Here is a 23,388-nt window from a genome sequence, read left to right as displayed (position 1 = left end):
AGTAGTATAGGGTGGACAGAGTAGGTATTATTGTGGCGCGTGGAGTGTGGCGCGTGGATGTGGCGTGTGGAGGAGCGCAGCGGGGCAGACTGGGTGTGGTCAGGCGGAGGTGTAGAGGTCACGTGAAGGTCAATGTGGCATACCAGTCGCCACGGGAGGGTGTGTCGGGCGGCATCGTTACTTAAGGATGGACAGTTTGTATCCCCAGGAGGTCGTGCTGGGCATGGGTTAATCCTTTGTTCTTTTAATTAAGCCGGGACCTGTTGATTCCCAGCGCGGTCACTTCAAACCTTTCTCACGCGTCCCGGGAGGGCGTGTCGGGCGGTATTATCTAGGTTGTGTATGTATCGCTGTGTCAGTATGGAGGTGTTGAAAACCCAAACGGAAGACATATTTCGTCACCTGCTCCACCACAGAGCTCCCAACGTGTTTCCTAGAAACGGGCGACGGGAAAATAGAGCCATATACCGTAAGGTTGTGCAAGTGTCAAACGATGTGACGGAGAGGAAAGAGTGGGCTGATCTCCTCTGCTGTTTTGTCTCTACAACAACAACAACAACCACAACTACAAACGGGTCTTCACGACTGAGAGACTTGCTAGAAAACGTGCTTAACGAGGACGGATTGAACTGGGGGCGTGTTATCACCGCAATGATTTTTGCTTTGGATGTACGCATCAAGTTACACGAGTCACAAACGAGCCAAGAAAACGCGATATGCTCAGAGTTAGCCGAGTTGATGTGCGCCATAGCGGGGAGGTGGCTGTTACGACGCGGAGGGTGGAGTGGGATGATCGACGCTGCAGAACCGTCGATATTCGTGGCTGTTGTGGACCTTATCTGTCGTATGTGGAGTGCGCCTGTTTGCGTTATTGTATCGTGACTATGAACAGGATCTAGAACGTGTCTGGACACGTCAACAAGTCTGCTTGCTGATTGGTCAAGGTGTAAGACGATTTCTGTACAAAGACAGACGAACTTTGTCCCTCTTCACTTGCGACTTCTCTGCGTTTCGGACTGCCAAGTACCGGACAACTCCTCGGCGAGCGATGGCTGCTACAGATTTTATCAGCAATTGGCTGAACCAGCCGATATACCAGGGGCATCTGTACACCGACGCAACAACACAGACACCCCCGCCACGCGACGAACCGTCTGCGGACGCATCGCCGTATTCGACGGCAAGTTTTCCTGCCGACCCCGTACCGTCCCCAAAACCGAAGATCCACATCAGCAGTGGTAACGACGGAGCAGAAATCAGATTCCCCTTGGGAGAAAACGTCTTCGCTACCGCTGGACATTACAAAGGAAAAGCAACGCTGGCAATGCGTTATTTCTACAGACCACGGCCTGACCAGGAGGACGTATGGAAGGGTGGCAAGAAGGGGGTGGTTCTAACCCCCGAACAATGGAGGACTCTTAAGCGCAACATGTCCGGTGTGTCGGCAGCTCTGTTGGCTTGTACGTTCGCCGCCATGCCCTACGACACGACCATGTTCTCACCTCGCCGCTTTCACCTGGGAAACCTGACATACGCCATCGTGGAGGTCTTCAAAGGGTCAGCGGTGGTGGCAATCAGAGAATTTTATCGGCGAAGCCCAGAAGACGGCGACAATCTACTACCGGGCAAGAGAGGGCTCAACCTATCTGCAGAACAGTGGAAGGAGCTGCAGGAGCACAGTGAGAAGATGGATGCGGTACTTGAAGCTGTGGCAGAGAACACGATGGTCCTGACCGACAAGCTGCTGAGCGACATTGCTGGTCTGTGATGTGTTGTCCTGAATAAAGCTTCCTGTGGTCCGAACGCAGGCAAAGACTTGATATCTGTGTGTGTGTGTGTGTGTGTGGTCTCTTAAGAGTGGTTTAGATAGATAAGTAGATAGACGGTATAAATACCGAGACTAGTAAGTTGTAAGCTCAGTCTTACAGTGAAAGAGTTAGAAGCAGCAGCATGTCTTGTCTTCCTAACGTCTTTAACTTCGGTGAAATCGCTTGGGGGCTGGTGGAACGCATTCATTGTGCGTTCATGTGCATAGGAGGGCGAATGTTCATTTTCCTCCGCGGCCTGGGATGGTTTCCAAAAATCGTCGGAGAAGGAGGGGACCAGGAACGCAGGACGGAGCAGAGAGACCGAACCCACCGACAAAGATGAAGCATGGCACGACGTCCTCCACGGGGTTTACTACGACCCTAGACACCCTGCAGGGTATAGTGGAGTGGGACGGCTCCACCGAGCCGTCGGTAGCAAGTTCGGAATCAGCAGAAAGCAAGTAGGAGAGTGGCTGCAGTCTCAAGACCCATACACCTTACACAAACCCATCAGGCGTCGGTTTGAAAGAGCTCGAGTGATAGTAGGCGGTATGAACGACCAATTCCAGGCCGACTTAGTTGACATGTCATCTCTCTCCCGACACAACGACGGATATCGCTATCTCCTTACCTGTATAGACATATTCTCCAAATACGCCTGGGTCGTGCCAATCAAAGACAAGAAGGGCACCACTCTGGTGGAAGCCTTTCAAACCATCCTAGCCAAGGACGGACGGAAACCAAGATGCTTACAAACAGATCAGGGAACCGAGTTTCTCAACCGACACTTTCAGACATTGCTGAAAAAAGAAGGGATCGAATTCTTTACAACATTCAACGTGGAAACCAAGGCCAGCGTCGTAGAAAGGTTCAATCGCACGCTGAAAACGAAGATGTGGAAATATTTCACGGCGGTAAACACTAATAGATACATTGACGTCCTCGACGATTTGGTGTGGGCCTACAATCACTCACATCACAGGAGTATCAAAAGGGCACCGGTTGATGTTAATAGGAAGAACGAAAATGTTGTGTGGTATACCCTGTACGGAGACCGTGGCACACCGCGCCCCCGCAAGGTGAGAAAGCCAGCACACACGTTCAGATTTGAAATTGGAGACTGGGTGAGACTCAGCAAGTCCAAGATGCGCCTTGAAAAAGGTTACACGCCGAACTGGACCGACGAGCTCTTTACCATTTGGAAAAGAATCCCTCGGCATCCTCCCGTGTACCGTGTGAAAGATTATCACGGAGAGGAGCTGAAGGGGACGTTCTACGAAGAAGAACTACAAAAAGTTGCAAAGAAAGACGACGACATCTATCAAGTGGAAGTCGTCCTTGACAAGAGACGACGCGGAAAGAAGACGGAATACTTGGTCAAGTGGAAAGGATATCCTAGCAAGTTCAACAGTTGGGTGCGCGAAGAGGATATGCTACAAATATGATAAATACGGGCACTCCCCCAGGCGTCGGACATTACAGGACAGTGTCTCAATATGGCTGCGTCGTTTTATGTCACACTCCCGAGTGACGGGAGTATGGACGTTTACCCAGACAACACGTTATCTACCTACAGAACCAAATTATCACACCCCATCGAGCTGAAGGGAGACTGGGAGGTGTCCCTGTCCGAAATCCAATATCCCCACAGCTGGATGAATGTTAGGGAAGGTGACAATACGCTCTTGTATTTCATGGCAGACGAAACGATCGAAGGAGGAGGGAGAGAGTACGAGGTAATCACGGTCCCCAGCGGATACTACAAGAACATTTCACAACTAGTGAAGGTCCTGAACGAAGCGGCGGCCGTGCGATATGCCGACCTCTTCAAGCAGCACGACATGTTTGCCTATAACGCCATCGCGAAAAGAGTGACCATGGTTCTTCCGCCCATGGTGGCCAATATCCCGACCACCAAGACCTACTTGACTGGGCCGTTGGCAGAAAAATTAGGGTGGAAGACAAAATCCTACATATCCGGCAGCTGGATACAGGCTCCACATCAACCAGATTTGAATGCGGGGCTCGAGTCGCTGTACGTGTACTGCGACCTGATCCAAGACCGTTTAGTGGGAGGGGTGAAAGTCCCACTCTTACGTATCGTTAAAGTACAGGGAGAAGATGATGCTGTGGTGGACCACGTCATTCACGTGCCGCAGTACCTAACACTGGCCAGGAGACGATTCGAGGGGGTTGAAATCAATATAAGAAATCACTTTGGTCAACCCGTTCCATTTGAACGAGGGAGACTGATCGTGACACTTCATTTCAGACAGAGACGGTCGTCCTACTTCTCCTAAGATGATGGTGTATCGAGGTCGTTCTATACAGCGTGGATATGGGTTAGGAGGAATCTTTCGCGGACTATTCAGATCGGCCGTACCTCTTCTGAAGCGAGGGGCCAAAGCTGTGGGAAAACAGGCTTTAAGGAGTGGCATAGATTTAGCTCAAGACGTCTTGAACGGACAAGGTGTGAAACTCGCTGCTAAACGCAGGGCTGGCGAGTTGGGGCAACGATTGATGTCTGGCCCTCCGCAAAAAAGAGCAAGGACAAGTATAGCTTTGACGCAACCCACAAGAACAACATCGCGTACGACCATAGGCAAAAAAGCTTTAAAACAGAAAAATAAACCAAAGTCGGTCAGTTTCACGAAAGGCACCAGACGCAGCAGACCTACCTCTCCCGACATCTTTGACTAGAGGAAGACATGGATCGCGTGCACGCTCAATCATGTTCTTGTACAAAGTCAGAACTCGATCTCTTTGAAATTCCCCCCACGCAGACCACCATTCTCGATGGTAGATGGGTAGAGTACCATCCTGTTTCCAGTCTTGCCGAAATGTCGCCGATAGAATTCGACATTCAGGGAGCCGGAGAAGAGTACACGGACCTGAGTCAAACTCAGCTGTACGTGGGAGCCAAGATTGTCTGCGCTAATGGAGACGACCTGCCCGATGGAGAAAAAGTAGGACCGACCAACCTATGGCTCCACTCGCTGTTTCAGCAAATTGACGTCTCCTTGGGAAATAAGATCGTAACGGACTCCACAAATACCTATCCCTATCGAGCCTACTTCGAAAACCTGTTGAACTACGGAGAAGACGCAAAACAGACACAGCTGACCTCTGCCCTCTTCTACCAAGACACACCGGGGCGCCTTCACATGGTAGACCCTTTCCCAACAGCCCCAAACGCTGTGGTGAACACCGGGCTGGTAAAGCGAGCCACCATGACCCGGGGGAGCCGAGAGGTAGATCTCATCGGTCCTTTACACGTGGATTTGTTTTTTCAAGACCGTTACCTCCTCAACAAGGTAGATATGAAAATCAAGCTGCATCGATCCAAACATCAGTTCAACCTGATGTCGCCAGAGCAGAACAAACAGTACAAAGTCGTCATCACCGGAGCCGCCCTGTTTCTCCGGAAGGTCAACTTGCTATCAACATATCAGCTGTCCATCGAAAACCGACTGAACAAAGAAAGCGCTAAGTACCCTCTGAAGAGAATCCAAGTGAAACCCTTCACCATCCCTCAGGGAAACCACACTGTGTCCAACGACAACCTTTTCCTGGGGCAGATCCCCAAACGACTGGCCATCGCCCTGGTGAGCAACGTCGACTTCCAAGGGTCCTATGGGACAAACCCCTACAATTTTCAACACTTCCACCTGAACTACATCAGTCTGTGTATCGATGGACGCCAAGTACCCCACAAAGCGCTGACGCCAAACTTCGAAGGCGGTCATTTCATCAGGTCCTACTTCAACCTCTTCGGGCCTATCGGAAAGTTGGGGCAGGATTCCGGCAACCAGATCGCCAGAGACGCCTTTGACAAGGGCTATGCCATCTACTGCTACGATCTCAGTCCGGACTTGTGCGGACTGGGAGGAGATCACTTCAACGTAATCAAACAGGGGAACCTCCGACTAGAGCTTCACTTTGCCAAGGCTCTGGAACAGACGGTAGTTGCTCTGATCTTTGCAGAGTTTGATAACCTCCTGGAAATCAACAGGCAGAGGATCGTCACCTTCGACTACAACAACTAAACATGGACACAAAACAGATCTACAGCGTGCTTGAAAGCGACGAGAACACGGCCCCCATCGCTCGCGGAGTCTTTGCAGTAGACCAACTACCGACAAATGTACCAGACTACCCGAGCGCCTACGTGGTAAACACAGACGACAGTGGGAAGCCGGGACAGCACTGGTTGGCCCTCTACTTCGACGACACCATGCGGGGCGAATTCTTTGATTCCTATGGGCGCGCACCTAAAGATTACCCCCGCTCCATAGAGTTGTTTTTGCGTAGAAACTCTAGACTTCCGTGGATTCGTAACGAACGTCAGATTCAATCCAGATGGTCGACTACCTGTGGACAGCACTGTCTGTTCTACCTCTTACATAGATGTAGACGTATTCCCTTAATGAGTATAGTCGATATGTTTAGCCGGAATCAAGAATTAAACGATGTATCCGTAGCTCAGTTTATAGAAGAACATTTTAACATCGACGTTCCCGTCGTTGACCTGAGTCATATCATGAGCCAAGTCGCTCGTGCCTTAGAAGACGTTTGTCGCACACTACGGTAGACAAGTTTGTCATTAGTTGTATACGTGCAGTTGAATACCTGGAGTTAACTATACTTATCATTGTAGTAGACGTAGAAGGTTGTAACGAATAAATGTTATGAAAACGTATATCTCGCGTCGCCTTTCATTCATAACGTATAAAGCCACCAATCGATCAATCACGCACACACACACACACACACAAACACACACCTGTCCTTGGTGCTGAACACAATTCACACACACACACACACACATGTACACTGACAAACAAGTAATACAAGATTAGATCTGTATTTCAATCACAGTGAACTTTATTTGGTACTATCGACGTGATCACTTCCACGCAGTTTCTGTGAAGGACTGTTTGGCAGACGAGGGGGGTTTCGCGACGAGACCTTTTGCCTTGCTTGCGGGAATCCGTTTAGAACCACGGCGTTGTGGAGGTCGAGGAGTCGGCACGATGTCGTCTTCTTCTTCTCCGCTTGAAAGAGTGTCACCGAGAGCAGCACGCGCCTTGTGTTTCTTAATCACAGCCAGTCGGGTTGGGTGTCTTATGGCGGCCTCTGGCGTGTTTATGCGTGCCAGCCCTCTGCTGAAGGCTCGCCATCCAATGGGGTTGAAATTCTGTCTCCGTTGAATCACATCTCTTAAGAGATCCGAGATCTGGGATCCGGGAACTACTTGTTTATCGTAGAGAAGCTCTCCGTGTTGGTTGTAATCGAGAATGTCCCCTCCCTTGTGTTTGATGACGTTGAGCAACTGTTGGGCGCGCGCTTTCATGGTTTTGGGGAAAGCCGCCAATATGGCCTTGTCTTCTTTACCGGTAGCCGAGGCGGTGCTGGGAGAGGTGGTGGTGGACCCTTCATCTTTAGCGACATTGTTCGTAGCGGTGACGGTGGCAGCAGGGGTGGAGTTCGAAGTTACCAACCTGACACTGACTGGCTCGGCTCGTCGTTTGTCTCTGTACGTGAGATACCGCTGGAGGAGCTGTTGGTACAGTGTTGCTTTCTCGTCATCGCCTAAATCTTGGCGCGACATCACGTCTTGCATTTGACCGTCCACACTTAAAGCCGATTTCACCAGTGGGGTCATCTCTTCCTGTTGTTTGGCCTGGATCGTGGAAAGCAATTCTTGAGGAACAAGGGCCATCTTTCTGCCGTACTCCATGACGCAGTTGTCCGTTATTTCTTCCCACCAAACAGAGACGTGATGGCCGAAATGATCGGACTGAGCAGCAGGGACAGGAACCCGCCCTTTTGAACCAACGTCTGTCTTTTCTTGGACAGTGGAATTTTCTTGTCGCCAAGCTGGCGTAGAGTGCTCTTGTGTCGGGACAGGCCTTTCTTTTGTCCTGGTGTGAGACGGATGTTTCCTTTCAGGACGTTGTGTGAACAGTCGCAAATCGACTTTAGAAGATCGTTTGGGGCTGTCGACAGAATAGCTTTCCGCAATTTGGGGTTGGCTTTGCTCAAGACGCGAAGACAGTCTGCGTGACGATGTAGTCTATGTGACATCTCGACTCGTTGTGACAGCTGAGAGTGCTCGACACGGCGTTTTATTATTTCCTCAGGTACACGTAGGGTTGAGGGGTGAGCATACCACTTCTCACGCGCAACTCATTAGGTGATTCCGGATGCAGGTCAAGGAACAAATGACCGTGAGTCTTCTTATTGACGGCGTCCTCGTAACATTCTTGCAGGAATTTGCTATGTCCGGGGAACATCTGCTTGGCCAGTGTAGTAACCATACTCTGATCTCTGGGAGATTTAAACAGGACGATATAACTAGAGTTAAGACTGATCGTTCTGAGCCCCTGGTAGAAGAGGTTTTGCACTAACAAGAAAACCGATATGCCTCTGTGACGGCTGGCCCGAGTGAATAATTTTGTGACCTTGTCTCCCTTCACTACGTCTTCCATTTGATCATCAATTACAATAGCGTTACGACATCCCGGCTTCGTAACGTCATTCCAGTTTTCAGGAAGACCTTCTTGAAACTGAAGCTTTGGCCCCAATTTAGAGCTGAGTTCGCTGTGAAGATTTTCCTGGTATTCTGAATAACACCACACCACGTGTTCGAACGGTCCCGGATCCAACCATTCAGCTCCCGACGTTAACAGTTTCTGTACGAAGTACGACTTCCCTGACCCAGAGCATCCGCTACAGACGAGGCGACATGGCAACTTTAACTGAATATTCATCTTCGCGAATGACTCTTAAGTCGTGCGACACCCATATTTATACTATCTTTCCTACGTCTGACAGTCCACACAACCACACATACTGATCAAAAACAACAAACATTATTCCTGTGACGTAATATTGTGTTTATTCGCTTCATGACTATAAAGCTTTGTCATAATAACACGATGAGTCACTCATTACGTGCATAACGATATCGTGAGTCATTCATTGTGTACATATTATCATTAGTCACTCATTGCGTTCATATTAATGTAGTGAGTCACTCATTACGTACATATTAATGTAGTGAGTCACTCATTACGTACATATTACATATGTAGTGAGTCACTCATTACGTACATATTAATGTCGTGAATCACTCATTACGTACATATTAATGTCGTGAGTCACTCATTACGTACATATTAATGTCGTGAATCACTCTTTTCAATATCTATCTATTGACGAGATGGTACATGTGTATCAACAGTGCATTAGCTATTAGGAAAATGTTACTATCGATGGAAGGACAATGTTGTATTACTTCAGAACAAGAAAGCCGTATTTTTTCATCAATGTCTGCTCTGAGACCCAGTTCTTGCTGTGAATTATCTCATAACTGTAAAGTGGAGGCAAGGCAGCAAATTCTACAAGAATAAACTTTTTGCCAGCGCGTTTTGTCTCCTTGATCACGCGTTGAGGGACATCGCCTGGATCGTGAGTTAGTGGAATGGTCCAGTCGCGATAGAGGGTCCACTCTTCCTCGTCACCACTGTCGTAGCCGTACTCTTCACTTTCATCAGAAGGAGCCGGGCTGGAAGACACCATCGAGCTTGCATCACTCTCGGAACCACTTTGATCGCTGTCAGTTTCTGTCGCTGACTCTACCTCCTGAGAGTCCACCACAGACTCATCTTCTTCTGAAACTTCACATTCCTCGTAAGATTCAAGTGACTCCGTGTCATGCTCTGTCGTTGCCTCCTCCGACAGGTCGTCGGTGTCGTCAAATATGTCAGCGGATCGGTAAGAACCCGGCTCGGTGTCCATGCTCTCTTCTCCCGAAGACATTTCTGCCACGTCTCCGTGTATCGTATCGCGATGACGTGCGAGGTTTGCTTTTCGACTGAACTCTCTGCCACAGACGTCACACTCGTGCGGCATGGTTGGTGATCTTCGTAAGAATGACGTTGCACGTTCAGTGACAGCCTTATGTGATACCTCAGAGCCTCATAAACAGAATGTACATGTATACAGGTCAAACCAAGGTCATATGTTTTAAGCCATTTTTCTGAAGGTCAAATTTATTCTTGCTCCTGTTGCCTTTTTCCGGACAGGTAGCGAGTGAAACCAGAATCGGTTGGTTGGATAGTTCATCATTAAGAGGCTACCATGTTCTAATTCTATTTTAATCGGCTCTACCACACGTTTCTTGTACTTCCCGCGTGCATCACAGTGCTTGAAAAGAAAGTCTCGTTTTTGTCCAAGAGACAGTGAAGCGATTGGAGCATTTTGTACTAGCCCTTCTTCGTCATCTCTGTGTTCTCCGATGTAATCCAAACCATCTTTGTATCTGTGAAACCAACAGAAATAACGTTACCAACACAAATCCCTACACCATTACACAACTGATCTAACACCTCAACAAGGTCACAGACAGATCAATCACAAGTGCCTTACCTGTTGATAAGGACAAAGTTGAACTCTTGCCCGGTTACTTCTTGTATTCTGTCTTTGATCGTCCTTAACAGCGGTGACCAAGGCCTTGCCGGGATTTCTACCCCGGAAAATCTGTACGATAACCCAGGGTCACCAAAAGCAACTTGTTTCCTTGGGATGTCACGATACTTTCCAAAGATCTACAAAAAAGAAGGTTATACATCGTACGTTCAGCGCTGATAGGTATTGGTGTATGGTTGTAAAACGATGTTGGCAAAATAGACAAGAGTTACACAGAATGATTGAAGAGATTCTGACCTGAACTCGAGCCAAGTCCCCAGTGTTGTACACAAACTCCTCTTCGCACGCTTGAAACAGGGTCGAAGCAACACTTGGACGGTACAATACCGTGTAATCACAGTTGAAATTTTCTCCTCGTAACTTCTGCCATTGAAGCGGTACAGGATCGGTAGAACAACTTGTGATATCCCTCTCGTGTATAGATCGGCTCAGCCAATTCCTGATATCTGTAGAAGCCATCGCTAATCGAATAGGTGTCGAAGCGTGGACAGGTCGCAATCTAAGACTGTCACAGTTTGCCTGGCTTTATACAAAAATATCCTCTTACCTCTTAACCAATCAGCAAACAATAGCATTGACACAGCAAGACATACACAACCTACCCTTAATAGATAATACCTCCCGACACGCCCTCCCGGGACGCGTGAGAAAGGTTTGAAGTGACCGCGCTGGGAATCAACAGGTCCCGGCTTAATTAAAAGAACAAAGGATTAACCCATGCCCAGCACGACCTCCTGGGGATACAAACTGTCCATCCTTAAGTAACGATGCCGCCCGACACACCCTCCCGCGGCGACTGGTATGCCACATTGACCTTCACGTGACCTCTACACCTCCGCCTGACCACACCCAGTCTGCCCCGCTGCGCTCCTCCACACGCCACATCCACGCGCCACACTCCACGCGCCACAATAATACCTACTCTGTCCACCCTATACTACTCGGGCTGCTGTCACCGCTTCTGTTCGTAATATGTATCAATTCGCTGGATGCCAGTATGCCAGCATCTGTCGCCATTGTCAAATATGCTGATGAGGTACTGATGGGGTTTTTGTCCGGCCAGACTTAAAAGGCACTGAACTCTATTGATGACTTGACAGTTCCTTTTCTCTTGCCGTAAACGGGAAGAAAATCAAAGACGTGGTCTTAAGTGCAAGGAAAGAGCCCAATGTACCTATCCCCCCAACCCACAATATCCGGCGAGGTGATCCAAAGAGTCACCTCCTTCAAACTACTCGGGGTCCATATCTCTGCCGAACTGACGTTGACGCCCACATTGAGTACATGCTGAACAGAGCTCGACCTAGAACCTTTAATAGTGTTGCTAAGAAGGCGGGGCTCTCGATAGATATCCTAATGCAGATCTACCTGACATTCATCAGACCTATTCTTGAGTATGGTAGCACAGTTTGGGGCGGACTGCCCAAACACCTGTCAGACTCACTAGAATTGATCCAGAAGCGTTGCCTCAGGATCATCGGGCTACCTGCTGACGCACTCCCTACCCTAGCAAGCAGACGAGAGAGCTGCACTGAGAACACTTGAAAGTATCTTTCAGGACAGTACTTCTCCTCTTTGGGGATTCATCACTACCCCCTCGGCCAATCACTACAACCTCCGCAGGGAATACGAAACCAATCAATGAGAAGCAAAAACAAAAGACATTCAATGTCATTCATACATTCATACAGTAATGACTCTTAGTAGTAACAACTCTACGCTTCGAGTATCTAACACCTGATGTGTTTAGGTTATATGTTGCAATAGAACTTTCTCACGATTGTATGGCCTGCCTTCCTAATGTACTGAGACTTCCCCAGACAAATCATCTACAAGTTATTATTAGTTGACTAAGTTTGTATAACTACATATTGCTGAAATACTACTTTTCGTGTGATTTTAGATTTGTTGCACACTGCTACAATTAGAGTGATTTTAGAATTGTACTTGTTTTAAAAAATTCAGTCAAAGGTTATTATTCCATTGACAGATTGTAAATGAGCGTGCAATTCAGCCGTCAGGCTGCAATATGCTTTTGTGCAATGAACCAATTTGAAATACCAATAATATTGTTGAACGTTGATTTGGTGCATATCCCTTATTTCTCCCTAGTTCGTACTTGCAGTTGATAACATGTAACGTTTCACCTTTAGAGAGGTGACTGGGCAACAGAGAAGGTGATCGACATCCCGAGTAAGAAGGTGGAAGGCTGGGCTCTGCCTGAGATGCCAGGTAAATGAATATCCGGGAGGGAGCAAAATGTAAGGAAGGCCCAACGCGCCATCCCGGGAAATATTCATGACAACATTTTATTGAGAAATAAGGTTTTCGGTAGAATTCTTTTGCAGGATATCAATATGCACAGGCCTTGACAGAACATACACTATATAAGTTCATAATGTTGTCATGGAAACATTTATACGCATAAGCTTTATTGATAAGTACATTACAGCGTATTGTACTTATCAATAAAGCTTACACGTCAAAATGTTTTCTTTTGTATCCCAAATATCAGGGCTCATCACGGACTGCAGGAACCCCAAGTTGGTCGGGCAGGTGAGAGGGAAGAACGAAAAGCAACAAGGCTGTTTTCCCTTCAAAAAGAAACATCGTATGGTGGAACTCAAGGAGAGGAAAATATGTGTCACTTAATATTTATATACATTTTAGAAAATGCAAATAGGATACCAACATGGCGGTTGGCACCTGCCTAGTTGAAAGAGTGGAGTGAGTGAAATAGCTCCGTTAATAGAACTGTATATATGTATAAATATGTGTGTGTATAATAGTAGATCAATTAGTACTTTAATTGATGTAAAGTTCATATTTTATATATATATATTACCTAACCCTTCCCTTATGACCTCAATAAAAAGCGGTTTGCAGGCCGACATGAGCTTCTCTTGAATAAAGAATGGTTCAACCTACTGTTCGAATTCGGTTTACAGCTGTTCCTCGGCGGGAGTATCTGTAAGGGCGGTCCTGTGAGGGTGACACATGACGAGGAGCTGGACCAGCAGCCGGATCCTCTGGTCCTGAACGGGCGGGTGAAGGCCGGCTCAGCGCCGCAGATGCTGCAGCTCAGTCTGGACGGCAAACGGCTCTACGTCACCACCTCTCTCTACAGCGGCTGGGACAAACAGTTTTACCCGGACATGATCAAGTGAGTTTTATCAGAATTACCTACATGTACTTAAGTACATGCATGATCTAAGATAAGCTGTATAAGCTGAATACCAGGACTATTTTAGCTCCCAAATCTTTATCCTATCCGCAAATGGTCTTTCTTCTCTTCTGTTTGCGAAGAGGATAAATTAGAGGTTCGGGAGCTTAAGTAACAAGGCTAAAATACGATAACGTGCAACATATTTGAAGACCATTGATGTTCTAGTTATACTAATATTATATTTTTAAGTTTCTTTTCAATATTGACCCATACCACAATTTAAATGTATTATATATTTACATAACAAAAGATATCTTTTTTAAGTCTTTTCAAACATTTTAACTAGATGAAGCTGTAATCTGCATCAATTAGTTCAACAAAGTTCAATATAGATTGATGCAGTATACATTACAACTGGCTTCAGCCAGTTGAGTTTTTTGTATAGATTTAATGGGTAACTGTTTTTCTTTATTATGATATTTTAAAAGTATGCATTGTTTTCCTCTACAGAGAGGGTTCCCTAATGTTCATTGTTGACGTCAACACCGACATTGGAGGCTTGTCTCTGAACCAGAACTTCCTGGTGGATTTCGGGCAGGAGCCTCACGGTCCGGTCCTGGCTCACGAGGTCCGCTACCCGGGCGGGGACTGTAGCTCCGACATATGGCTCTAGACGACCTGACGGGATTGTTGCTGTATCCAGAACCGTCCTTGATCCAGAAACATGCTCAGGCACCGTTCTTGATAGTCCACGTGTTTCCAGAACCGTGCCTGGGGCAAAGTCGCGTTCTTGGATACACGAAGACTATCCAGAACTGTGCCTAACCAATTTAGGCATAGACCTAGGTGATAGGAACGGGATAGGTTCTGGTCTGGATACATTGGCTATGTTATGTTCTTAAAGTGCCTATGACACAAAAATAAAACGTTTTTATTACATTCAGCAACAAGAATTCCGAGATCTCATACCTCCATGAAATATGGGCTTAATATGTAAATGTAAATTTCTTCTTTAATTATGCAAATTACCTCTGCATTAACATGATATATGCATCACGATGTATGTTAACTTTTGATTAAGTTACAGATGTCCCAAGTATGACATTCCCATCATTCACCATTCTCTGCATGCTGCAATTGCCTGAAGTTCGCCAAAAGAAGCGACAAGAGGTGTCCAAAGGTGATGTTCTCATATAGAAATATCGCACGTCAACGTAATACATTCCATACACAGGGTCATCAGTACTGATAAGTATATATAGCCATGTACTTAATTTTCTCACTGACATTTTGCGTCTATGATACAAATGAATTCCAACTAGAATATGAAAATGTATTTTTGAAATCAGAAAACCACTCAATGGTTATATTGCTGTTGGAATTTTTCTGAATATCAAGGTAACCAGCACATGAGTGTATAATATACAGTCATTTAGTCGAATCTATGGCTTAGAAAGAAACTGATCTTTATATCTGATAATCTTTACCTTTCAGCGTTACATCTAGAAAATAGAATTAAACCTGGTGGGATTCGTCATCTAGGACCCGGAGACTTGGTGTTCACTAAATATGATAATTCTGGACTGGTCAAAGGACTAGATGGTGGTAGTTAGTAATTTCTTGATTCCTTAATTTTGTTCTTTCGTAAACAAGTGGGGTGCAATGCATGTTGCTACATTTAGAAACTTGAAAGGTATTTATTAGATAAACGTGAGCAGTCGGAATCGAATAATAAAGAATGATGATACAATTCAATGGGTACCAAAAATTGATTTAAATTAAAATGGAAATTGTCATCTGTGTCAGAATGCATGCAAAATTATAGCATTATGCGATATAATAAATGTGTGTGTGTAAAACTTTGGGCCTGGTGTTTTGCTTGTAATGTTATAAATCCTTACATTCCATTAGGTACTACAACCGAAATTGCACATAGTTAATAGCAGATGAACATATTCTTGCCCCAAAGGGCTAAATACAAAAGTGACCGTGGAAACAAAACTACGAAATTTGGCTATCATATGATCAAGTTTTCACGACATATGGGAATTGAATATGCTGCCCTTCAGGATGTATTCAACTAAATTCAAAGACCAGATAAAATGTGCTCAACCCCCGAAATTCCAAGGAGAAAGGCTTGCAGAGCTCAATCCTGAAGAATTGATATGTGAGGGGCCAACCATTTTCAATGATAGTGTTGCCTCTCGCTATCACTGGTACTTTAAACGAAATGCTGACTCGACAGAATGTCTTTCAGGCAAAACGAATGAGTCAACAGCATCATTAACTTCATTCTAGCAATAACATCTGACAAACAAAAAAGCATCCGTCCCCACGAATCTTCTCCCAATCCCCCCTACCTGTCCTCATTGGCTCTGTCTGTGGTCCAGTATTTGGCATTGTCCTTATGATCGGCGCCATTGCCACAATTTGGTACAAGAGAAGGAACAAGGATCCTCTCTTTGTACAAGATCCCAATGCTCATGCATGTAATTGGTAAACACACTACTAGTAAAGCCGTTTTTGTAATGACCAGTAGTCATGATAACCAGTATGAAGACATTAACAATAAAGATCAGACAGGACAGGGTCGGTTTTGGACCAATACTAAATCCTCCAGAACAAGCTACAGCTGTTGTAGTAGCCAGTGGACATGATAACTAGTATGAAGATATTGACAAAGATCAAACAGGACAGGGTCAGTCCCAGGCCATGCACTGAATCGAAAACAAACTGACTACAGTCGCTATAGCGGCCAGTGGTCATGATCACCAGTATGAAGATATTGACAACCAAGATCAGACAGGGCAGGGTCAGTCTCAGAAATCCTCCTCAAACACTACATCTGTTGTAGCTTGTAGCCAAGATCACCAATATGAAGATGTTGACAACTATCGAGAACCGGGTCAGTCTCAGGCCATCAGTAAATCGAACACAAACACCACAGGTACTGTAGTGACCAATACCAATGGTCAGACGGAGCAGGACCATTCTCAGATTATTACCACTCCATCTTTGGACATTAGAAATGTACCACATGCATTGCTTGCTGCCCTTCAGCCAACTCCTATGTATGTAGGTGTGAAAACACCACCAAAGGGTCCAACATGTACAGAAATATCCAGTGGCCATGATCAGATAGGGCGAGGCCAGTGTCAGGCAATCACTGAATCTAACACGAACCTGACCACTGGTCAGGATCAAAGAAAGCAGGATGTCACTGAATATATTAATTCTTACTAACTGAAAATATATCTTATGGCGTACAGTCGACTGCCTCACAGCCTGAAAAATACATGTGCATCTTACGGAGTAAAGCTGCCTACCTCGCAGCCTGAAAATATATCTTATGGCGTACAGCCGACTGCCTCGCATCCAAATTCGTTCTACGCAAATACAGAAATACCATGATTCAGTTTTCATTTATAAAGTGACTGTTGGGTAGCCATTGAACAACATCGAAAATAATAATTGGTCTTGTAGATCATGGAAAGACTATTAGCAGAACTTAGTGATCGTTGAGTGTTAGCTGTAAGACGGGTACCACTGAGAAATCTGTAGGTTTTTGGCTTTTTCACAGAAACCGAACCTGGATGTTTACTTTACTAGTAGGCCTTGTTGATTTGATTCTATATGGATACACACCTACTGTAAGGACCAGTGGTCATGATCAAACAGATCAGGCCATCACTGAATTCTTAGATACTAAAATTGTATCTGATGCCACAGAGTCGTACACACATGTAGAAAACCGTGATTCAATTTTCATTTCTTAAGTTGAGCGACAAAGAAAGTAATAATTGCTCTTAGAGATCATGGAAAGATCATAGGAATAACTTAGCGATCGTTGAGTGTTAATTAGCTGTCAGACCACTGAGATATATATGATTTTTCACAGAAACACACCATGGTTATTTACTATTAGGCCACGTTGATATGAATGGCATCCTCTGACTATGTCGTGTATTAAATGATAAGAAACTAAAATTTACCGGTTCAAAATTTAAGAGTGGGCTATTAAATCATAAGGTAAGTAGGATGTAGTTTGTGAGTTAAAAACAGTTATACCACTGTAAAACTGAAGTTTGTGTATTTGCCCCAAAAATTGTTGTTTGGGAGCTTAGAATTGAGAGAGAAAGAATGAAACTAATGACTTTTTATCTAATAATTGTACTTCAGATCGTAGATTTAACAATCCACACTGTGTAGTAACTGTTATTGTCTTTACAAATCATGGTGCAACCAAGAACAGGGAGTGAACCTAGTAGCAGAAGCTTGAGTACTACTAAACGTACAGACACTATCCACTGTAACTTATCAATCGGCAACATTTTGAAATCATGAGTCACTAGTATCAATTCCTTTTTTTCTCAAATGAATATGACCTTTATTATGTTTACCGAAGGAAAACATATTGTTTTTGCTCAGTTTCTTCTTCTTCTTCTTCCATTCCAAACACCTAAGAAACATTGATATTTTCGTAATTAGAGCCTGAAAGAAAATGAAATTCAACGTGCAGGTAGGTTGGTACATAAGACACTGAACTGTGGTCATTTTAGCCAACATAGATCTCAAAAAATGATTTTACTGGCAAAAAATTGGTGAAAAAAGTTGCATTTTAAGGCGAAAATCGAACTTTAGAACCTGTTTCGAATTTTAGAACAACCAGTGGGAGATCAGCTTTTCGGTGAGCTAATACTGGACCGAGACCATGTTCTGTTTTTCCCCTGCAGAGCCTTTATGAAGGAGGGAAAGGAGCAGGATTTTAAGGACCTGGTGTCGTACTTCCGTAACATGACCAAGTTGTACAAGTGCCTGCAGCCGTACTCGTGTCTGAAGAAGATCTTCAAGCAGGACTCGGCAGAGAGCTTCAGCTCCTTCATGGAGAGTCCGGGCAAATTCGCCAGCGAGATCAAGGGTTACTATAGCGCAGGTAAATAACAACATAAACAAATAAACAAACAAACATCAACATGGAGAGTCCCGGCAGATTCGCCAGCGAGATCAAGGGTTACTATAGCGCAGGTAAATAACAACATAAACAAATAAACAAACAAAGAGCAACATGGAGAGTCTGGGCAGTTTCGCCAGCCAGATCAAGGGTTACTATAGCGCAGGTAAATAATAAACATAAACAAATAAACAAAGAGCAACATGGAGAGTCCCGGCAGATTTGCCAGCCAGATCAAGGGTTACTATAGCGCAGGTAAATAACAACGTGAACAAACTCTGAAAACTTCACAGATGTGACCGGTTTTTCGATTTCTTGTTCCAGGAGTTTTGCTGCAATAGAATGAGAAGTTCGTAAAAACTCTAAATACAGAAATGTGATCAACTTTTGATTACTTTTTGTAGGAGTTTCTTTCGGGCCAGTCCCGTGGTTCACCGAGCCCAAACAGAATCAGAATTTCACACTACGAATAAAACGATAATACAGAAATGTGATCAACCTTAAGTATGATGTCTTGTTGCAGGAGTTTCGTTCGGCCCAGTACCATGGTTCAGCAAGCCGAAGCAGGATCAGAATTTCACAAACTCTAAATACACGTACAGAAATGTGGTCAACCATCCATTTCTTGTTGCAGGAGTATCATTCGGACCCGTCCCGTGGTTCAGCGAGCCCAAACAGAATCAGAATTTCACAAATTCGTAACAACTCTAAATACACGTACAGAAATGTGATCAACCTTCCATTTCTTGTTGCAGGAGTATCATTCGGGCCCGTGCCGTGGTTCAGTGAGCCGAAGCAGGACTCGGACTTTGCGCCTGTTCGGCGTACGATGGATGAATTTCTGTAGACGGGACGGCCGGCCACGCTGACCAAGCTGCTGACGCTGCTGTGCGACAAGTCGGGCCGCATTCTCTGGTTCTGAGACCATAATTTGTGAAAGAACTTCCGGTGAAGGTATGGAGCTGATGCCGGGCAGAACCAATTCTTTCTCTGGTTCTTGGCAAATAGCAACCACAATTTTAAATACGAAAGAAACTTAAAGACAGAACCTTAACAAGAATTCCCCATACTGAACACTGCCAACTAGCCTGGGTACCGTCCTATTTGTATGCCGGGTCTCCTATACTTGCTCCCTTAAAATATTCTTAGGGAGTGACTATGGGAGCCCCGGCATACAAATAGGATGGTGCCCAGGCTAACCTCCAACACTTATAACCACTGTGTGTTAGAACCAGTGTGTTAGACCGTGTTAGAACCAAGAACCAGAGAATATAATAGGTTCAGCCTGTTTACTAGATGAGCTTTATTATTAAATACATGTCAGTATTACAAACGAAACTTGCCTTTTCTGTGCTGACCAAGCGCAGCATATATATTCTGCAATACGTTTGTCGCATATCCGTGAAATCTGATTGATCAAATGATATACGCAATATGTGCGACAGGAAAACCGTTAATATGTTTGGTTTTGTTCAAAGATTATCGTTAAGTTGTTGATCATGATTTTCATATTGAATTTTCTTATGTTGAGCAATTTGACATTTGTTGAGAAATTTGAGAATCGTGCGTTGTCACTTTCTTAATATGGATGAATGAATGGATTTCTCCCACTATATAGACAGTGTAGCCCCACATATGCATGTAGTTTGGACGTCTTCAACGCGCATCGATTTTTGCATGATTTAAAAAGAAAAAAAAAAACCTACATGTAGAGAGGTAACATTTGCAAAGTAAACGCATAATGTTTACCTTCGGACATGGTCTGCTCTGTCAATTTTCACTCAAACACGTTCACATACATGTAACTACTAGTATATGGTGACAGGAGCAGAGCAGACCATGAAATTGCAACATTATGTAACTCAACACCAGTTACCATGGGGACAGACGTCAACAAATCATGTCATTGGTTAGGTCAGAGGTCACTGGAGAAGAAGAGGAAGAAACTGAGCAAAAACAATGTTTTCCTTCGGTAAGCATAAAAGAAATGGGAAGGCATGCCGTGCGACAGCCATAAGTGTACGCCATGTGTCTGTGAACCCCTCTGCTCTAGTTGAATGGAACACTCGTAATCGTGACGTCACCAAGTTCACTAATGTGACTACCCGAGGAAGAATGCGTGGTTCGGAAATGACTAAGAAATTTCAAGAAAGTCTCCACGCGTCTGAGAAGTTCTGTGACACCGATTTCCGTCACAGAAAGACCTGGTAGAAGATAGCCTGGACATTACGGCGGTGATACTGTGGAATTCTGGGGTTTAAAAACTGTAAAACAGCCCGGAGAACATGAAGCGTTCTGGTCACCCGCTCTGCACGTTCGGACTCAACCGAGTCTTACAGTTTCTTGTTCTCACGTCCGTCTGCTGGACAAATCAGGATATCAGAGTGGAAGGTAAGTCCATTTTTATTACTACATTTCTTCAGTTCCACAGGTGGACGTTTTAGTCACACTTAGTCTAGTACACTATGCCACCATAGTCCCCGACCCTCAGACATGAGGATGGGACTAGGTAAAGGTAAGGTAAAAGTACACAATATACCTTCTTTTCTTGACGTTGCGCTAAAACAAAGCTTTAACTTTAAAACCGAGTACACACAGTTACTCTTACTTGACATAGTACTTGCCAGCTGATTTTTTTTCTGTACATTTACTACAGCGACAACCTGTAATTGTGCTGCGGACTTTGTGTCCTACTGTACTGCAGGTTAGTGGGACAACGGGTCATGTACCGACTGCTGGGCCGGACACTAGCAAAGTACTACTACTGGGCCGAGGTACGAGGGGGATGAGGGTCTGGCCAACCATCCAGGGGTGTCTACTGTGTGTCCAACTGTACCTTGGGCTAACTGTACTGCGCAGGGAGGGGGTTGTTTTGTTGTGTCCAACTGTACTGCGCAGGGCAGGAGCAGGGAAGAGGTTGTTGTGCAGGGATGAGGTGATATTTTGGGGCATGGCTGCCTCTGGTACGTCGCTGGGCGGATTTAAGACATTGTTCCGTAGGTATGTGCATGTGACAGTGAGTTATTTTGTAAAGTGTAGTCAAGCGTGCTTCCCTCCTTCGATTGGCAAGGACGGCCCATTGGAGTTGTGTGCCCAACTGTACTGCTGGATAGTGCTAGGACAACAGGTTATATACAACACGCCAGACTAATATCAAAGTTATGGGATACCAGGAGAAGACAGGAGACTGATGTTGGCTTGCAGTATCCGCTGTATAGTATAATCCTCTAAAGAGCATAAACCAACGGTTCTGTACTCTGTAACTAAAAACTGAAATCTGTATCGTGGCACCGCGTTGGGAAGTGATTGACAAAATACCAGATATGTTCCCATAGATTATAGTTTTTAACGACTTTTACATAAACCTGGCGTAACCCCGCGTAACACCGTTAAGTGCGTGTACCTGTACCCCCCCCCCTCCCCAACAATGTACCGCAGGAAAGCTCATTCACGTGTGTCACGAAGTGGTGTATAGGATTACCTGGTGACATTTGTGGCGGCTAAAACACTTACAATGGACAGGATTCTTGTGGTTTGGAGAATCTTTGGTGACATTTTGTTTGTCACAGTAAGGCCACAGCAAGTAATTTTTATGGATGACATAAGCGCGCGCATTAATTTTCGCCTAAATATTAAAAAAAAAAAACAAGATATTTTGTTGCCTTCTGACAGTGGTCAACATGCCGAAAATGAGCAAAGTCTGTTGCCATGCCGGAAGGTGGATGGCAGATAACTATGAAGAGAAGAGACAAGAAAAGGCTCTGATTTAATGGTTTGTTTCTTACTTTGATGCAGTGATATGTGATGCTGGCTGCGTATACATGTATGTGATGCTCCCACTGAATCAAAACCATTTGTACAATTATTGAGTTAAAATTTCAAAATGTAGGATCCGAACCTTGTTTTTTTTCGGCCCGCTCGCATTAGATTTGGAGTCTGCGGAGGATGTCATCCATAAAATTTACTTGCTGTGGCCTGATTGCCCTAGTCAATACATACTGTAGTACCTGCACTGCCAGACTGGGTCGCTAGTTCAAACACATACCTGTACTGTAGGACTGGGCCTGGGGTTCAAACACATATCTGTACTGTAGGACTGGGTCTAGGGTTCATACCTGTCTTCTAGAACTGTACTGTACAGTAGGACTGGGTCACCAGTTCAAACACATATCTGTTGGTCACAAACATCATTGTTCCAGGCCACAAGGCAACATCGTGCTCAGAGGTGAAGTCTGTAAACCCTGCGGCCGACGATGGCGAGTACACCCTTCACCCTTTTTCAGCGGACAATGATGTATCCCTCCGCGTGTACTGCCACGTCATTGCGTCAGAGAACCCAAAGGAGTTCTTAACCCTACCTGCCGGTGCGGAAGAGAACTACTCCATTGTCTCTTCTGATCAACTGTTAGGTTCAACTTGGTTTCTGTGCCCCGGCATATTACAGCAGGTAAGTGAAACAGTTACGGGCAGAAACGTTATGCCTCTCATTAGACTAGAGTTGGAAGAGTAGTTAATTATTATTGTTTCTATATGACTTAATGTATTTAATACCTGTTTATGTATTATTGAGAGAATTCTGCTCTCGCTTTTGTTTTCTGCTATGTTAGTGCACGGCCATGTCCCCCCGATCTTGTTGCCTTCGACTGAAGGCTATGCCTTCGGAGAAGGTTATGAAATCGGGTTTGCACTGTTTGGCAGATTAGGCACGATAACTCTTGAAGGCAAGGTCCGAGGTTCACGATTTTTGGCAGGCAGGTTGATTTGGGGGTGGCCATTGTCAAGGCTAAAAATGGGCTTCGTGGGGGGTTCCTAAGTCACTGTAGTTGACCTTGGTTTTTGGTGTTTTTTCCTTGTCATCAAGATATCTCGAGAATCCTTAAATGTATGTTCATTATTTTTAGTGGGCAAGTTACCGTTGAGAATGCCGAGGTCAAGTTCGAAGATGGGCCCCGTGGGGGTTTCTATGTCAC

General features: G+C 45.2%; 6 protein-coding genes across 6 annotated transcripts in view; 4 read left to right on the top strand and 2 right to left on the bottom strand.

The window, feature by feature from the left end:
• Positions 1 to 1,048: 1,048 nt before the first annotated feature.
• LOC109481450 lies at positions 1,049 to 1,768 on the top strand. The gene has a single exon (XM_019784036.1). It carries the CDS (start codon positions 1,049 to 1,051, stop codon positions 1,766 to 1,768), a length of 720 nt encoding a protein of 239 aa, XP_019639595.1.
• Positions 1,769 to 4,648: 2,880 nt separating this feature from the next.
• On the top strand, positions 4,649 to 5,854 carry LOC109481449 (uncharacterized protein F54H12.2-like). The gene has a single exon (XM_019784035.1). It carries the CDS (start codon positions 4,649 to 4,651, stop codon positions 5,852 to 5,854), a length of 1,206 nt encoding a protein of 401 aa, XP_019639594.1.
• Positions 5,855 to 6,880: 1,026 nt separating this feature from the next.
• On the bottom strand, positions 6,881 to 9,774 carry LOC109481452 (RNA polymerase II-associated factor 1 homolog). The gene has a single exon (XM_019784038.1). The coding sequence runs from the start codon at positions 9,723 to 9,725 to the stop codon at positions 9,105 to 9,107; it is 621 nt and encodes a 206-aa protein (XP_019639597.1). The 5' UTR covers positions 9,726 to 9,774; the 3' UTR covers positions 6,881 to 9,104.
• A 42-nt stretch (positions 9,775 to 9,816) lies between these two features.
• On the bottom strand, positions 9,817 to 10,898 carry LOC109481451 (DNA oxidative demethylase ALKBH2-like). The gene is made up of 3 exons (XM_019784037.1): positions 10,539 to 10,898; positions 10,242 to 10,420; positions 9,817 to 10,134 (listed from the first exon to the last, which is right to left on the bottom strand). Exons 1-3 carry the CDS (start codon positions 10,758 to 10,760, stop codon positions 9,840 to 9,842), a joined length of 696 nt encoding a protein of 231 aa, XP_019639596.1. The 5' UTR covers positions 10,761 to 10,898; the 3' UTR covers positions 9,817 to 9,839.
• A 400-nt stretch (positions 10,899 to 11,298) lies between these two features.
• LOC109481448 (selenium-binding protein 1-like) lies at positions 11,299 to 14,422 on the top strand. The gene is made up of 5 exons (XM_019784034.1): positions 11,299 to 11,337; positions 12,455 to 12,533; positions 12,817 to 12,857; positions 13,250 to 13,464; positions 13,978 to 14,422. The coding sequence occupies exons 1-5, from the start codon at positions 11,299 to 11,301 to the stop codon at positions 14,138 to 14,140; spliced, it is 537 nt and encodes a 178-aa protein (XP_019639593.1). The 3' UTR covers positions 14,141 to 14,422.
• Positions 14,423 to 21,368: 6,946 nt separating this feature from the next.
• LOC109481447 (A disintegrin and metalloproteinase with thrombospondin motifs 9-like) overlaps positions 21,369 to 23,388 on the top strand; it is a gene marked incomplete at its 3' end in the record, with an annotated part of 5,645 nt that continues 3,625 nt past the window's right edge. Inside the window, exons 1-2 of the mRNA XM_019784033.1 lie at positions 21,369 to 21,381; positions 22,618 to 22,865. Coding sequence (XP_019639592.1) covers positions 21,369 to 21,381; positions 22,618 to 22,865 — 261 coding nt within the window. The remainder of the gene's footprint in view (positions 21,382 to 22,617; positions 22,866 to 23,388) is intronic.

The sequence above is a fragment of the Branchiostoma belcheri genome, unplaced genomic scaffold, assembly GCF_001625305.1.
Source record: "Branchiostoma belcheri isolate BF01 breed outbred unplaced genomic scaffold, Haploidv18h27 scaffold557, whole genome shotgun sequence".
NCBI classification, from domain to species: Eukaryota; Metazoa; Chordata; class Leptocardii; order Amphioxiformes; family Branchiostomatidae; genus Branchiostoma; species Branchiostoma belcheri.
This window is presented reverse-complemented; position numbering and strand designations above follow the sequence as displayed.

Bases quoted from the DNA above. Each gene is read 5' to 3' on its own strand.
- LOC109481450 (XM_019784036.1), top strand. From the start codon at position 1,049: ATGGCTGCTACAGATTTTATCAGCAATTGGCTGAACCAGCCGATATAC.
- LOC109481449 (XM_019784035.1), top strand. From the start codon at position 4,649: ATGTCGCCGATAGAATTCGACATTCAGGGAGCCGGAGAAGAGTACACG.
- LOC109481452 (XM_019784038.1), bottom strand. From the start codon at position 9,725: ATGCCGCACGAGTGTGACGTCTGTGGCAGAGAGTTCAGTCGAAAAGCA.
- LOC109481451 (XM_019784037.1), bottom strand. From the start codon at position 10,760: ATGGCTTCTACAGATATCAGGAATTGGCTGAGCCGATCTATACACGAG. The intron at 10,421-10,538 runs GTCAGAATCTCT...TCTTTTTTGTAG, and splicing joins GGGACTTGGCTCGAGTTCAG to ATCTTTGGAAAGTATCGTGA. The intron at 10,135-10,241 runs GTAAGGCACTTG...TTGGTTTCACAG, and splicing joins AACTTTGTCCTTATCAACAG to ATACAAAGATGGTTTGGATT.
- LOC109481448 (XM_019784034.1), top strand. From the start codon at position 11,299: ATGCCAGCATCTGTCGCCATTGTCAAATATGCTGATGAG. The intron at 12,534-12,816 runs GTAAATGAATAT...CCCAAATATCAG, and splicing joins GGCTCTGCCTGAGATGCCAG to GGCTCATCACGGACTGCAGG. The intron at 12,858-13,249 runs GTGAGAGGGAAG...TTCGGTTTACAG, and splicing joins ACCCCAAGTTGGTCGGGCAG to CTGTTCCTCGGCGGGAGTAT.